This window comes from Pleurodeles waltl, chromosome 2_1 (assembly GCF_031143425.1).
Source record: "Pleurodeles waltl isolate 20211129_DDA chromosome 2_1, aPleWal1.hap1.20221129, whole genome shotgun sequence".
Classification (NCBI taxonomy): domain Eukaryota; kingdom Metazoa; phylum Chordata; class Amphibia; order Caudata; family Salamandridae; genus Pleurodeles; species Pleurodeles waltl.
In genome coordinates, this window is record NC_090438.1 from 301,556,976 (window position 1) to 301,573,967 (window position 16,992).

General features: G+C 43.6%; 1 protein-coding gene across 2 annotated transcripts in view; it reads right to left on the reverse strand.

The window, feature by feature from the left end:
• The window catches only part of STK26 (serine/threonine kinase 26), a 173,642-nt gene that overhangs the window by 46,608 nt on the left and 110,042 nt on the right, over nucleotides 1–16,992 (reverse strand). For both annotated transcript variants that reach the window (XM_069212530.1, XM_069212529.1), the window contains exons 4-5: nucleotides 14,626–14,734; nucleotides 14,387–14,544 (exon numbers count right to left, since the gene is read on the reverse strand). In XM_069212530.1, the coding sequence (XP_069068631.1) occupies nucleotides 14,387–14,544; nucleotides 14,626–14,734 (267 nt within the window). The remainder of the gene's footprint in view (nucleotides 1–14,386; nucleotides 14,545–14,625; nucleotides 14,735–16,992) is intronic.

Sequence of the window (16,992 nt, forward strand, 5' to 3'; positions counted from 1 at the left end):
TCAGGACCAGAGGCTCAGATTATACTCATCTCGTCCAATTGCATTACTGAGCAGTCTTAACAATAACATTAACACACAAACACTACATATCCCAGGAGTCTTTGCTGTAAAAGTCAAAACAATAACCATAGAGTAAGTCGCATATATTCAACATCAAGGAAAACCCTCCCTTTTTCTTCGCTGCCCAGCAGCCAAATAAGTGCTTGTCCTTAATGTCACATTTATGGTGATCACTGTATTGTGTAATTACTATCAGTTGTATTAATATTGTTGGAAATTGCCCTTTCTGCAGGGTCATACCTAAACTTTTCGACTTCGTCCTGCTCTTTTTCTAACCCTGTTATTGGTTTCAGGACTCTTGACACTTTTTCACTGCTAAACAGTGCTAAAGTGGGTGTGCTCTTCCCTCAAAACATGGTAAAATCAGGTTATACCGGCCTGGTACATTTAATTTGAATTTAAGTCTCTAGTAAAGAGCACTACATGTACCCAGGGCCTGTAAATGAAATGCTAGAAGTGGCCCTTCAGCACGGATTATACCACACACTACAGTAGTCTTTCAAATATGCCTCAGGCCTGCCACTACAGAGCCTGTGTATGCAGTTCTAAACTGCCATTTTGACCTGGAAAGGGTAGCCTTTTGTCAGGCTCAAATCTTTCTTTCATTAAATGTAAGTCACCCATAAGCTAGGCCCCAGTTAGCCCAAATGGCAGGGTGCAGTATAGTTAAAAGCTAGGACACGTACTGGTGTGTTTTATACATCCTGATAGTGAAATAATGCCAATTTTGCTTTAGACTATTGGAAGTTGGACAAGTATTTTCAAATTGAACATGTCCAGATAGTGAAAAACTTAAATTCGTTTTTCACTATTGCAAGGCCAATCTCTACCATAGGGATTACCCTTAAAACATATTTTTTATGTGCAATTTCCTCTGGGAAGGGACAGACAGAGTTTGGTGTCCCTGGACTCACACTTTAAAATCACAACTTATGGTGAAGTCAGATATTAAATTGTATGTCTGAAAATGTCACTTGCAGAAAGCTGGTATTTTCTTACTTAACCATTATGTGCCTCTGCCTGTCTCTGAATGTATGGCTGAGGGTGTTGACAGCAGGGCTTTGTGCACTCCCTCTAGGCATTCACACACAGAGTGCTTGGGTGTGGCATTTGCATATTGATAGCCCATTACCAGGCTGATGGGTCTTCCTGGGCTAAATGGGTGGGAGAAGGTGACAGCTAGGTTTCATCAGCCCCTGCAGAGCGTCTGGAGCCAGGAAGGAAAGGACTGGGACGCAGTTCCCTGGGATCAATGCAAAGTGACACAAAGCCCCACAAAGCCTTGCCCCTCAACTTAAACGGACGCTGGACGTCGTGAAGTCTCGCAAAGCGACACTGCGCAGACCAGGCACCAGTATTTAAGGAACTGTGTTCAGCGGGCCAAGTGGGTCTCTATAGCTGGCCGGACCTCCAACTCCATCACGGTCAGCCTGCACTTGTGACTTTGTTCCGGTCCAGCGTAACTAGATAAACACTATTGGCACTTTGCACTTCTATGCGCTATTTTCACCCAATTATTTAAAATTGCATATCTCGGGGACTACCTATTGGTTTCTAGGTAGAAATGTATTGAAGGGTATTGGTGATGTCATCACTGTGGCCTAGTTTGCTGTTCATGAGCTTGCGGCGTGCCCGAGATTCCATATTCCTGGGGTTTCTCCACGTGTCCCTCTAACCATAGTGAGTTCTCTGGTGATTGGGGAACTGAATAGCAACTAAGCCATTCCCGCTACAAGTATTGTCATTTTTTTTCGGAACCACAGGAGCTACACACTACTATAAGCTCAAAAAATTACCAAGTTCTTCCTCTTTGTGCTTTGGACAGTCACATGGTAGAAAGTCCAAAGCTTACTCCTGCAGCATAGGCAGTAGAACACCTAGTTCAGCTAGCAGATGTATAATTAACAATTATCTTTTCAAGCAGTGGTTTCTTTTCAAATAAGAATATTTATATTAAGAAAACATACTTGGTAACTCAAGTAAGTCTTTTTGTCAAGCTGGGGTATTATTTTGAGACAGGGGTATCTTCAACAAGTAAATAAACACACTCTAGTTATGCTAAAAATAAAACACAGTTCTTTCACAATAACTCTCAACCCATGGTGGCACAAACACCAGGAAATGCCCTAGAAATGTGCCAGTTAGGTTAAAGAGTACCAACAATTTTAAAATCAAGAAAACAAAATAATTCTCAAACCAATTTAGAACACTAAAGAAGATGTACTTCACAAAAGGACTAGGAAACAATCCAAATTTGATGAGGATTGGAGATCTGAATTTTAAAACTTTGAAGGCATAAAGTGATACGAAAGCATAAAATAGCAATGTAAAGTATGAGTTTAGGGACTGACAGAGACCTGAACCAAGGCAAGGTCCAAAGCTCAAGTTCGATAAATCAATGTAGAGCTCCAGCTGCAGATGTTAGTTTTGGCACTAAAAGCTCCAAGTGAGATGAAGTTGGCTTTTGTAGTGCTGAGATTCATTTGCAGTTTGGATAGATTTGCACATCTGGCCAGACTATGATTTTAACCTTGAGACTTTGTTGTTCTTTAGTTTTCAAAATCCACCAGAGGTGCAAGGCTGCAATCTGTAGATGGGCAGGGATTCAGGAGGCCATTTACTTTTATGGATCAAATCTGTTTATTATTTTCAAGTTATTAACATGTCAAGTACAACTCTTCAAAATAAGACAGTCACAATGCAGCAGTACTAGTCTGGAAGTGTGGGGGTAGTCCATAACAATCCACTCCTGGTCAACCATGTCCCAATAGGCCACCTCCTCACCTCCTCTACGTGCTCCCACCCCATGAGGGGTCACCCACTATCATGTGCTGCACTGTGAAGCGAACTCCATGTATAGTAATATACAACAGAAATTATTAGTAAAACAACAACATTGTTTCCCTGAACTGGCCCGCCATACAGCAATCACTTGAATCCCTCGCCCTACCCCTGCATGGTCCCGGTTCTCCCAAGAATCTCTCCTGCAAACACACTCCCAAAAGCTCAGGTCAAGCCCAGCACTCTCAAGTAAGCCGGGCATGTCAACTCCGTGAACTCAGTGGATAAGATCTGTAAGAATGGTTGCCACAAGTCCCTGAAATCACCGCCCCGCTGCTGTGAGGTCAGAGTAAGCTTCTCCATAGCGAGAATGAACCACAGCTTATGAAGCCATGATGTAAATGTCAGAATCCTGTCAGTACCCCACATCGCTAGTATCAGCTGCAGCGCTGCATTGAGGGCCAGGGCCATCTGCTGCCCTTTCAATGATCTCAGGGGGAAGGTGAGCGGGTTGGGCAGGCCCAACAAGATATACGATGGGAATCTGGGGGTCTGAGTACCAAACGCTGCAGCAATAGTGTCTATAACACTCTCCAAGTATCTATGAAGTTTGGGGCAATGCAAGAGTAAGTGCACAAGCGAACCCTCACCCCCACACCCCCTCCAAGAGAGGCTAGACTTAGTGGGATCCCAAGCGTGAATCCTTGCTGGGGTGAAGTACCAATAGGAGGCCACCTTATATGCTGTCTCTGTGCCTGCCGCATTGTAAGCCATGTGGTGTGTCCTATAAAAGATGCTATCTCAATCTTCGTCAGACAGTTCCCTTTCCAGTTCCCTCTCCCATCGCAACTAACCTTTAGATTTAGGCGGGTGACCCTCCCCCTGCAATAGTCTGTAAAGCTCTGAGATCACCCTTTTATCAACCTTCTTCACTAGGAGCCATTTTTCAAACGCCGTTAGCAGCCTATCAATTAATGCTCTATTAGCTGGCAACAGGGCCCAATGCCGTATTTGATAGTACATCATCCGGTCTGCCTCTGTTAAGCCATATGTCTCCATCATCTGGACAAAGGAGATCACCCCCTGCTCATCAGAGACACCCCACCCTTTTACAGCCCCCTTCATACCATCGGTGCAACGCTTCCACTTGTAGGCCCGGTCCAAAGTCCGGGTTCGCACCCAGAGGGTTCATTGGGGATGGGAACGTCGACAGTCCCAATCGACCAGCCAACCACGTCCCATTCACGCAACGTTACCTCTGTAATCGGGGATGCATAAAGACCGCTCGCCCTGTGCAGGCGTCGGAGCCAGGGCTCCTTCCATATATGGTAGCCCGCCGGCCATTTACTTTTAGTGAGAGGTCCAGCTGAAACAATATTTAGCTTATCATAAAGCTCTGAGTAGGACAACCCCACTATTCTTGCCTGCCGAGGTTGCACCCTCCCTTGACAAGCCTCAGCACATTGTTCATGTCCTCCAAAATATGGAAAGGTTTCTGGGCCTCCCTGCTCTCCAACTGCTTGGAAGGTTCTTTCTGGTCACTTCTGTACCCCACAGGGCAGGCTTACTAGGAGCCAACTCCCTTCCATGCCCACCGCAGCTTGGGCTCTTGAAAGGTTCAATCCTTAAGTACCAGGCAGGGCCCACAAGCCAGAACTTTTCTTGTGCCCAAATGAGCAGGCAAACCGGTATCAACCATTCAGCATTTGGACAGCAGTTCGAGTCCCTGGATGCCAGCAGGAATCGTAGTACTTGAGAATTCTTCCAGCAATCTGCCAAAGTCTTTCTTTAATGTTTTCTGCCCAGGTCCACAAGCGTTCTGAGGAGGTGGTGGTGACATGTAATTCTTTGTGTGCACTATCCAGTGGCCTTAGAATTCTCTCCACCTACTCTTATTGCATATTCCACTCAACTTGTTTACCAAAATCTCATCCTCTTGGTTTACTGCAAGCCTTCCAATAAGCCCTAGAAAAAGATGATACCAGCCATCTTCTACATGAATAAACTCCAATGGCTCCCTTAGCCACTCCCCAATTTACCCGAGGTGTCTGTCCCTCTTCCAGGAACAAAACATTTTTCCTTCCTGATGAGATTGAAGACCGAAAATTTGGAAAGGCCCATGAAATTAATGGTAAGAGTTCCTGTCAGCCCCATTTGACATACCCAAGTTAAGGCAAGAGCAGTTAAGACCACCCTATATTCTGCCAAATGTTCCTGCCCCTGTGCAGAAATCACCCCAAGGCCAAGCACTGTGTAATCCCAGAGCACAGTTATTAACAGCCAGACAATGATGTGGACTGGGTCTCTGGAGTAGGGCTGAGCGACAGACCAATTTCCTCTCAGACAGTACAAAGTACACTTTCTCAAAGTTACTGTCCCACAAAAACACAATTTAATTAGATATTGAAAGTAAGTGAAAAAAACATTTGGATCATATCTATAGCATTTTTTCCAGACTGAAACAATGTTTTTATTTATAGTTATAGCTGCTCATAGAAAATTCAGCCTTGCTTGTATAGTGAAAATAGCTTTGGGGCAATTATTCCCTGCAAGGGTATATTATTCACAATGTTCAGATTGTACATTTTCATATATTTTAAGCACCCAGCCTTATGACCTCACAAGGAACCCCTTAAGGGAGTCTTTTAATATATAATAGGTTTTGCTACATGGCAAAGACATCTGTTAGCCAATATCACTGAAGTGCTTTAAAACTGCAGCCTAGCCAAAAAGCAATGGTGCTTCCCAAAGCCAAGACATATCTTCATCCTCCTTGTGTGTGGCATAAATGCCCACGTGACTTAACGTTCAAATGATTGGTGCAATTTCTGTCCCAAGTCCTCTCCTGCACTGCCTTGCCATTTTAGGCCCCCTTTAACTCTACAGAGAGACAACTGTCTACCCAACGGTCTTTGGTATGATTAAGGTGAAAGCTCAGCCCTTTTTTGGAGTCCAGGTTTGAAGAGGGGTGGATTGTCCAATGTGAGAGTCAGTAGTAAGGCAAGCTTTAATCCTCAGCGCCAGTTTGTCTGGAAAGAAGGTGGTGTAGGGCGGCTGAAAGGGATACCACTTGAAGCTCATTCATGTGAAGAGTTATCGCTAAGAGAAACAGTCTTCAGGGTCAGAGGATTTTCAGGACAGCTGTGCAGTTGCTCAAAAGGAGCAAACCATATGAAAAGTAAGGACCAAACTGAGGCCCTAGTGAAGCATCACAAAGGTAGAAAGCAAGTGGATTAAACCTTTGAGAAAATGCATTACAACTGGTTATTTAAACAAGTACAGTTGGTCCAGTAAACCCAAAAAGTCCAAAAGGGCTGACAGGTAACCTTTAACTGTGACTACTGCAACTTGTTGGTCCAAAGACAAAGCCAAAGGTCAAAGGCAAAGCAAGCAACAAGGTATCTCACAGTTTCGCAGCCAACACCACAGCACCTGGCCACACCAACGTACTTAACTCCTGTACCCCCCACCAACAATGAAGAAACCAGCAAAACCATGAGCTCCATCCACTCAGGCTCCCCTACAGACCCTTGTCCCCACCACATCCTCAACAAAGCCAACAAAATCATCACTCCCCAGCTCCGGGCCGTCATCAACAGCTCCTTCGAGACCTCAACCTTCCCGGATATTTGGCAACACGCCGAAGTAAACGCTCTACTCCAAAAAACCAAAGCAGCCCCTGAAGACCCCACAAACTACTGCCATCTCTCTCTACTCCCCTTCCCTGGGAAGGTCATACAGAAGATGGTTAACAAACCACTGTCTCACTTTGTGGAAGAAAACATCATACTTGACGTCTCCCAGTCTGGATTCCACAAAAACCACAGCACCAAGACCACCCTCATAGCCTGCACAGACGACATCAGGACCAGATTGGACAAGGGCGAAACAGTCGCCCTCATCCTCCTAGACCTCTCTGCAGCTTTCGACACCGTATGCCACCAAACCCTTCGCACACGCCTCTTCGACGCCAGAATTCACCACAAAGCCCTGGACTGGCTCACCTCCTTCCTCTCCGAAAGAACACAGAGTTTGCCTCCCTCCTTTCCAGTCAACTGCCACCAAGACCATCCGTGGGGTCCCCCAATGATCCTCCCTCAGCGCCACCCTTTTCAATATCTAAATGGCTCCGCTTGCCAGCATCATCCGTCCCCACGACCTCAACATCATTTCATACGTGGACGACACCCAGCACATAATCTCCCTCACGAGGAACACATCTACCACCAAGAATAACCTACACGCCGGACTCCTCGCCATCGCCAACTGGATAACAGGGAGCCACCTCAAATTAAACTCAGGATCATCTTCGGTCCCAACAAGACAGCATGGAACGACTCATGGTGGCCCACCATCCTAGGACCTCTCCCACCAACCACGCACACAACCTCGGCATGATACAGGATCTATCTATCTCTCTCTCTCTCTCTCTCTCTCTCTCTCTCTCTCTCTCTCTCTATATCTCTCTCTCTCTCTCTATATCTCTCTCTCTCTCTCTCTATCTCTCTCTCTCTCTCTCTCTATATCTCTCTCTCTCTCTCTCTATATCTCTCTCTCTCTCTCTCTATATCTCTCTCTCTCTCTCTATATCTCTCTCTCTCTCTATCTCTCTCTCTCTCTCTCTCTCTCTCTCTATATCTCTCTATATCTCTCTATATCTCTATCTATCTCTATCTATCTCTATCTATCTCTCTATATCTCTCTATATCTCTCTCTCTCTCTGACTCAGCAAATCAACTCCATATCATCCTCCTGCTTCAACACCCTCCACATGCTACGCAAGACTTTCAAATGGATTCCCCTATAAACAAGAACGGTCACCCACACCCTCCTAAGCAGCAGATTGGACTACAGCAACGCCCTCTACGCAGGGACCACAGCCAAACTTCAGAGAAAACTCCAGCGCACCCAGAACGCAGCCACATGTCTCATACTCAACCTCCCTCGCCACGATCACATCTCCACCCACCTCAGATCCCTACACTGGCTGCCCATCAACAAAAGGATCATCTTCAAAATCTTAATCCACACTCACAATGCTCTTCACGACACCAGACTGGCCCACCTCAACGAACAAATTAACTTCCACAACCCAACTCGACAGCTCCACTCCGCCGGCCTCGCAACAGTCCCCCGCTTCCAACACACCACCTCCGGCAGCAGATCCTTCTCCCAACCCGCCACCAAGACCTGGAACTCCCTCCCCACCAACCTATGCAAGACCCAGGACCTCCTAACTTTCAGAAAGCACCTCAAAACCTGGCATTTTGAGCAGAATCCCCCCCCCCCCCCCCCCTAAACACCTTGAGACCCTACCGGGTGAGTAGCGCACTTAATAAATGTAATTGATTGATGCAATTGGTCTGTAACAGGAGTGTCACACCAGGCCACATCTTGTCCAAGAGTACTTAGACTTTGTAGTAGGACGTATGGCTGGCAGGCTGACAACTACTTTGGGAGGGAGATCTAATGCAGCACACTGCAACCTCTTAACCTCCACTTATGGAAGTATAGATTGCACAGGTCTGCTGCTGTGACATAAGGTCCTCCCAAAGTGGCAGCATGATTGTAGGACAGATACTCATGCCAAGAGGTTCCAAGCAATAATCGCCTGGAAAGAAAGGTAATGGTGGAAAGACCCATGCTCCACTTGATTGGAATTAGTCTTAGAGAGAGCCTTCTTAGGAACTTAAGCACACAAAAGTGGAAACACTATGCATTCTTGGCACTTGCAAAGAAATTGTGCAAGTGTTCTTCCTATTGCTGTAAGATGCCCTGCGTCGCCTCTAGATGCAACTGACATTTGTGATCTGCTAGTCATCACCAGTTGAGCTAATCCACCCTTATGTTTAAACGTCCCACCACTTAGTGGACAATCAGAGAAATGCCCTGACAAATCAGCCAGTTCCAGATGACCAGGACATCCTGGAACAGGCCTCAGAAGCCCCCCTCTCCCCTGTCTGTGGCAATACCACACCACTGGAGGTGTAGTCCGTGAGGACCTCACCCAGCCTTCCAGTGATGGCTGACAGGAAGGCCTTCAACACCAATCAGATGGCCACACATCAATCAGCTTTATGTGGAGACAGATTTCATCAGAGACCTCTGATCTCCACCTCTCCCAGATGGCCTCCCAAACCAGCAGTGATGTATCCGTCACCAGCATCAGCCCTGGATGGGGTAGAAATAGGGGCCTGCCGCTGGTCCAAATGCGGTTCAGTAGCCACTACTGGAAACCTTTTGCAGTCTCCTCTGAAACCTGGATGGAATGTGCCAATTTCACTTGGTGCTGGGACCACTGAGACTTCAGATCCCACTACAAATGCCATCTGGCAAGGTTGACAAGCAACATGTCGGAGCTCAATAGGCCAAAAAGCCTCAAAGCCACTCAGGACCAAGGCTAAAACATCAGGATCATAGCCGGAATGTCCTGGACTTGTTGATCAGGATGGAAGACCAAAAAATGCCCTGTATCCAGGATGGCTCAGGCGAAAAGGAGCCTCTGCAGAAGAGTCCAGTGTGGGCGACACATTGATGATTAAGTCCAAAGATGTAGGGAGGTTCGCCGCCTGGAGGTGGTACACGACTGACTGTGGAAAGCCCAGCTTCAACAGCCAGCAGTCAAGGTAGGAGAAGACTGGTACCCCAACCTCCGAATGTATGCTGCAACTACCGCCATCATCTTCATGAACACTCGAGGGGCGCTGGTGAGGCAGAAAGGGGGACCTAGTTAGACCAAAAGGGAGAACAGTAAACTGAAATTGTGCATGGCCCACCTTGAACCGTATGCACCACCTGTGAGCCTCTATGACTGGAAAATGGAAATAGGCACCCTGAAGGTGAAGGTCCAACGCTACATCCAGTCTCCCAGATCCATGGCATATAGCATCTGGGTCAGTGTGGGCATCTTGAAATGTCCTCCCGTAGTAAGAAATAGAGAGGTTGGAGATTTAAAACAGGTCCATGGATTTCCTCTATCAGTACCACGAAATAACACGAGTAACATGCAGTTTCAATCTCTGAAGCCATGACTTTCTCTATGTCTCCTTTCGTCAAAGAGAGCATGAACTTCCTTCACCAAAAAAGACAAATGCTTCTCAGGATGCAATTCCTATGTAGACACAAGAAGTGGTACGACGGTGGGGAATGGTAGGGCGTAGCTTCAATGGATTACCTGCAGGACCCACCTGTCCGAAGTTAAGGCCTGCCACTGGTTATGAAAAATACTGGTTCTGCGTGGTCATATGTTGCTAAAGTCAAACTAAAGGGGCTTGGAGGCTGCTGCCAAAAGGGCTGAGGACTGGTAGGTTTGCCATCCAAGCAAGCCTGGACGCTGTTGGTAAGATCCGCCACCCTACCTCAAAAGAACTTGAGTGGTAGGCCTTGATAATGCCTGTAAGCGAAGCCCCTAGCAATGCCTTGAAGGCACCACATTTTTGTGAATATTGCCTTCTAGATGTGGAGACTACGAAGAAGCACACAACAGATTTATTTTCTTTAAAAACTCAAGAGCGGAACCACCCGCTTGCTAAAAAGGCAAAACCGTCAAACAGCAGATCTATGAGTAACACTTGGACATCACTCAAATGTAGTCGATCTTATCCATGTGTGGCACCAAAGCTTCAACAGCTCTGCCTAAATCACTGGTCTTGTCCAGGCCTGACCATGTGACATATTTGGCTGCGTCGTAACCATCTGGAATGGTATGTAACAAACAGGCACAGACTTAATCTAGCACTGCTGGCAAGATCTCAGCATCAATGTCCCATAATGCAGGGGAGTGCCTACCCAGCAAACAGCTGGCGCTGACTGACCCAACAGCAAAGGTAGCTGATGAGTTTATTCTCTTTCTAAATGCCTCAGTTATTTTCGACTTTGTCTGAGGTAGAGGTCTGAGAGAAAGAATTAAGATTATCACTGCTAGCAGATGTCTAAACTACAGGGCTCTCAGGAGTAGGGTGCTGTGCCAGGAAGGCCTGGTCACCTGGTACAGATCTATACCATCATGCCATCTGTCTGTTCAGCGGTGGGCAGGCGCAGGGCTCAGACCAAATATCCTTGAGGGTGTCAGACAGTGATTTGTTTAATGGCAGCAAGGGTACAGATGAGGTCTGTTCAGGTTGTAAATAAATTCAGAGCACACTGTTCTACACCTTAACAGATATTGCAAGCCCAGAACTTCGGTCGCTTGTCTAGTGATCATGGCAAATGAGGCTGACTATTCCGACAAAGGCCCATGGGGCAAATCCAGCCCAGTGTTATAGTCCTGGCCCCTTGATATACCTCGGTAAAAAAGTATTGTCTAGAAATTTTCATTTTTGATTTGTGTTTAAGTATCATTAGAGAAGTAATTTAGCTTGAGTAGGCACTGCTGATCCGGGTCGATGTTTTCTGGACGACATTTTTAAATATGGCAGATGTGCTGCAGTGATGATGCAATATTTCAGCAACCATGAGACCTATATTCGGTGTCAAAACATAGGTTTTGGGGTGAAGTATTCTTACAGAAACAGACAACAACTTCTCAGAGCAACCCTATAGGAAGAGACATTTATAGAAATGAAACAAATAATAATGGTTTTAATCCTTTTATTTTTACAAACGAGGTTTATGATATGAATATGAAAACAAAATGTTTATCCCTCCTGTTTTAGACACTCTTTCTCAGTACACTTTATTTGTTTCAGCAATCACTTGTGGTACATGTGAAGAATGTTGAACATGTGAGAAGAGCATATCGACAGGGGCATTTTTTTCTACAAAGTTTTGCAAGTACATGTACGTGTAAGTTCAGTGGGTAGAGGATTTAGAAAAATTTTAGGTGTTAGCACCTCATCAATGCCTTTCCAGCCAAATTTACACATCTTTCTCTACATATGAATGATCCAAAACATTTGCACATTATATATCACTTTTTTTAGTTCCACCAAGGGGACTTTTAAGAATAAACTTCCAAATTACTTTAAATAACAGTTCATGTTAGCTTATGGGTAGCGCAGGGAATCGCTTAACATGACTGCCAAAGTGGAAACTATGAGGGGCTTCATAAGTGTAGAAACGATACACCATCAGAGGCAAAAAAACTTGCAAAAAAGGACCAGCTCTGACAACCTGGGGCCCAGCAGACACCTCATAACCTTCATATTTCAAGAACAGGTTAGAGGGGGCAGAATTGTATTGCAAAATTAATGAAATACTAAACATGGATCATAAGCCTACGGAGGCTGAATCTGTGACTTCACAACAAACTCCCTATCATCAATGTGGAGGAAGGAGAGTCATGTGAAACTACAAGCATTTCAAACAGGAGAACTATTACACCATTGGTTCAATGGTGGAAGAAAGTGTTGGCGGAGAAGAGGTCGGGGTGGTGGGGTGGGTGACATAATATAGGTAAACGCAACTGTGGATTTATTTGTTTATAGACCTTGCTGGATACTGGACAGAAACAAGTGCAATTATTAATATTATTCAATAGTATAAAAAGATTGAAAAAAAACGTATTATAGGTAGCTAGTTCCTACTGCAGGGTTACCCAAAGATAAATTCCCACACGCTATGCACGGAACAGGTAGACGTGTCTCCCTCTTGCCCCTTTCCCCTACAGTGAAGGCTTTGAAGAGTAACACCAAATATATGTTTTAATGTCTGATCTACTTGAGCCTCTGTTGCGACTGCTATCTATACAACAGTGCTTTGTGAATGCAAATGTGTATCTATGACAACATTATAGGTGTGAAGGATGGTATGAATGGAAATATTTACCATAAATACCAATATGTCCTTCTTCAAACTAATTGACCTTTAGGCTTAATTTCAAATGTTTTTTCTGCCATTGAATAACACAACTGACTATTATGAACAATTCATCTCACAATAGGTCGTCTGCTTAATGGGGAACCTATGGCCCGAGTAGCATGTGCAACAAAAAATGCTTTATTTTTCACCTGATTTTTTCTCCTGCATGTAATACTTAATACTCTTTCACATCTAATGTATGGAGAGCCATTAGAGATGCATTACTTGTTCTTTGGGGAAAACGCAATTGCCTGTTTTGATGTAACATAAAATAGATAAACTTTCTCTACAAGCTGAAGATGTTTCCTCATAGCTCCCTTGTGCTTATGTCTAATAAGCTACTGAAACAGATGAGGCCTGCAATTTACTAATCCTTCTTGAACACATTTACTATTAAGAAAATTGTCTTCACAGTCAAATGCTTGCTTGTGCGTTGGTGGAAAGGTCTGCTTTAGCTGATAAAGTTACCCTTAAGAAAAAACAATCTAACAAACATAAGTGACCATTTCATGAATTAGTTTTTTGAAAATCACTCTGGGAAAACAATTTATCTATCACCTCCATTTTAGTACTGCAAGATTTCCTAGCAGATGGTTTTCTGGCGTCCCATCTTACATTCCTACATCAATCGGGTAGATTTAAGTGTTGAAATGCAAAGGTCTTGGGTACAATGTCACTGACTGAAGGTTTTGAGGCACAGGGCTACATTCTCCCTCACCTCACTGTCAGCAAATGTGTGTACTGGTAGCTCTTGACTGCATTTTTGTTCTTTAACCAGAGATTAATTCCAGGGCTACTAAGGCTACTGTAGTGCAATGAATCACTGTCATGTTGGACATCTGGAACCTATTAAACACCAGTAGAATTAGAGTGATATTAGTGGCACAGCACAGGCCTATCCCTACCAGCTAATCAACAGTGTACTCCTGTGAGATTGAAAGTGTCTTGGTGCAAAGTCATGCCAATTTGTTTTTTTCTTCTGCGGAAACTAGGTATTCCTGGCACATCCCACAAATCGACAATCCTAGCTATATTTTATTGTTCTGCTTGTATCTTTTGCTAAACAGCTTAGAGTGTGAATGGCAATGTTTTCAGCACCAAATAATAGATAAATCACACTATCAGTTGTTGACCAATCACCTTCTACGTATCTAGACTTGCATCCCATCCAGTGTTTGATTAATAGGTCTATCTATATGATGGTTGGTGTGACTGGAGGTTTGAAAGTTCTTCCTTTTGTCACCGCTAATGATTGTTCAACCACTCCTGAATTAGGTGCTCATGCAGCATCGCATTTGGAATTGCAAATGCATCTGCGGAACAGGCACTGAATAAGCAGACCATTCAACCATGCTCCATAATCTAAAATACTGTTTTGCATTGATGTGCAAATCTGCTACAGTGCTAGGAGAAAAGGTCAAGCCAATGAGGGTTGGGAGAAGGTTGTTTCTAGTACAGCGCATCCAACTGAACGTCATTTTGTTGAAAAGAGTCACAGTTGTAAGGATTATAGAAGCAGTCAATAATACTGTCTCTTGCACCAAAATAAACGAGGCCAAGAAGTAAAAGACTTAATAAGTAAATAAAGCAATGCGTGTAGATGTGTGAAAAGGGGCCACATTGTCATTAGTTCCTGCAGTGACAGAAGTAAAATTAGGACAGACCAAATTGTATATGCACACGATATACAATAAAAGCATTTATTGAAGAAAATGTTCTTTCATATACACTAAAAGACAAAACTTACTTTTGAATCATATGCAGACTGCTGTATAACCTCAGGAGCCATCCAGAAAGGAGTACCCACGAAAGTATTCCTTTTAATTTGTGTGTCTGTCAACTGCCCCGCCACTCCAAAGTCTGCAAGTTTAACTTCTCCTTGCTCAGATAACAAAACATTGGCAGCTAAAAATAAATAAATATATATATATAACTTTCTGTAACATTGCAATTTTGCAGTGTGTGCCTGCCTGAATCGATTCTCACCTTTGATATCCCTGTGAATTTTTTTCTCTGAGTGAAGGTAATCCAGTCCTTTCATAATCTCTTTGAGCATTGTGGCAATCTGGAATTCATCAAATGGCCCTGCACGTAACTACAAGAGAAAAATAGGGAAAAAATTGCATTGACAAGGCATACCATTTTTATTTTGAATAGTGAAAATATTACCTCACTCTTCATTTAACTTTAGAAAAGGTGCCAACTTTGGAAGCAGCATGCACAGCACTAAACACAGAGCACATACAGCAGAGGAGCTTCACCACACAGCACAAACATTTCTGCACCAATCAGCCGAGCTATGCTGAAAATAGTTCTTTCAATGTGCACCAGTTTGAAAATAGATCTACGCATGCACTGCTCATACAAATCTTCGAGGAGCAGTCATATATTCAATCCCCATGCATGAACGTGCGCCATCATGACCACACTAAGCAGGCAAAATCCTTATAATTAGTTTAAAAGGATAAGTTGCGTATTCGGTGAACACATGAATTCATGTGGTTAGGGACAATGCTGTCTAGTCCTGGATTAATATTTCTGGGGAGTAGAAGTCTAGGCCGGTGGTTCCCAACCTGGGGTCCGTGGACCCCTGGGGATCTGTGACGCCTCAGAGGGTCTGTGACTGCTTAAAAGATTAAATGATATTAATAGATTAATAATGTTTATATAAATAAGGTGGATAAATGTACAACTGAACATTTTAAAATGCACTGAACGTCAAGAAATTTGAAATTGGAGGCTAAAAATAGATTCCTGGAAGCAGTGTAGGTGCATCAAATAGAATATAGCATAGGCGATGTGTGGCTTTCAATTGAATTGAGAAAAGCTCCAACCTTTCTATTAAAGTAAAAAATGATTTATTTATTTTTTATTGTATTTGTTTGCAAATTAAATAAACGTATACTCATCTGTGTATGTTTTTGATGGAATGCTAGTTTCTGTATTTTTTGTGTATTGTTTTGCAGTTCAAATCATCAACAATGCTTAGGTCTGGTGCCCCGGCTTCAAATAATGACTCAGTGGGGTGTCCCTGGATTCCAGTAATGATTCAGTGGGGGTCCCAAGTTCCAGTAATGATAAAGTGGGAGTCTGCAGAAGTCAAAAGGTTGGAAACCAATGGTCTAGGCTTATTTCCACTGAACAAACGGGCCCAAGACACCTGAAAATGTTATGTGAAAGGAAAGCCTGAGACTCGAGCACTATCCCTGATGCACTAGAGTAATCTAGTACCCATGGCTGTACAATGGTAGATCATGTGCAGGTCATGACAGTAGGGCAGCACAAATTTTACTGAGCCCGGTAGGCTGTGCATGCATAGAGAGTGCGTGCTTTATGTAATATTTGCATACAAAGTGGGTTTGAGAAGTTAAAAATGTTCTCCTTGCTTGTACATTGTGAAATTACCTGGTACAAGAAAACCACAAAATGTATTTCAGTGCACTGTGAATCTTTAAACTCGCTCATTGAATAACATCTTTAAGTTGAGAACCAATCTTGGTCTACAAAGTTTTCAAAGCGACAATTGATCTGCCTCAGCTACTGCTTGTTAGAACTGGACACGAGGCAAAATATGGTTCCAGAGATGGTAAAAGAAGGCCTGGGGCTGGCTGTAAAGCCTACTTTGGTGTAGTCTCCAAAATTTTGTACCTGAGTGCCAGAGGGGATACCAGTGGTCTTTGACCTATGTAAAAAGCTTCTCTTCTGAAAGGAAGCCACAGCACTACAAAGAGAAAAATTACAATCTCTTACCGGCTGACAATTTAAAACTGGACCAACTACAGTCCAATAAAAAAACCGAACCCATTTTTTATCACCTTCAATATGACAAGTAAGCGAGCATTAGAAGCTAGGCTACAACAGAAGCAAAGCATTGCAATAATAACCCAAAATAGGCTCTTTGCAGGACATTAAGAAAGGAAATGCAGAATCATTACAGCTGTTCGACTGGGAGCATCAGTTGGGGAAAAAGTTTGATTACTAAACTAAAAAGGTAATGGATACATGGAAATTAATAGCTGACTTTGAAACTTTGAATATGATCCAAAACTCAGAACTGTGATTTTGACAGTATCCAACGAAACTATTTTTACTAGCTAAGCTGAGACTGGCCCCCAGATCAGAAAACTCGAGTTGTCCTATACAAGTTATTAGTTTTCTCTTTGTCTTCTGTAACTTGTACTTCTTCATTTCAGAAATCAGAAGTACAAGCGCAAAAATGCAAAGAAAAAAAAAAACTCACAGGACTGTATAAGTCACTCCCTCCTGACACTGAGCAACTTTAAATCCCTCTGTAAGGGAAAGAAAAAAAAACACACAGATAAAGGGCATAAAATATATTTTTTTTAAACTTGG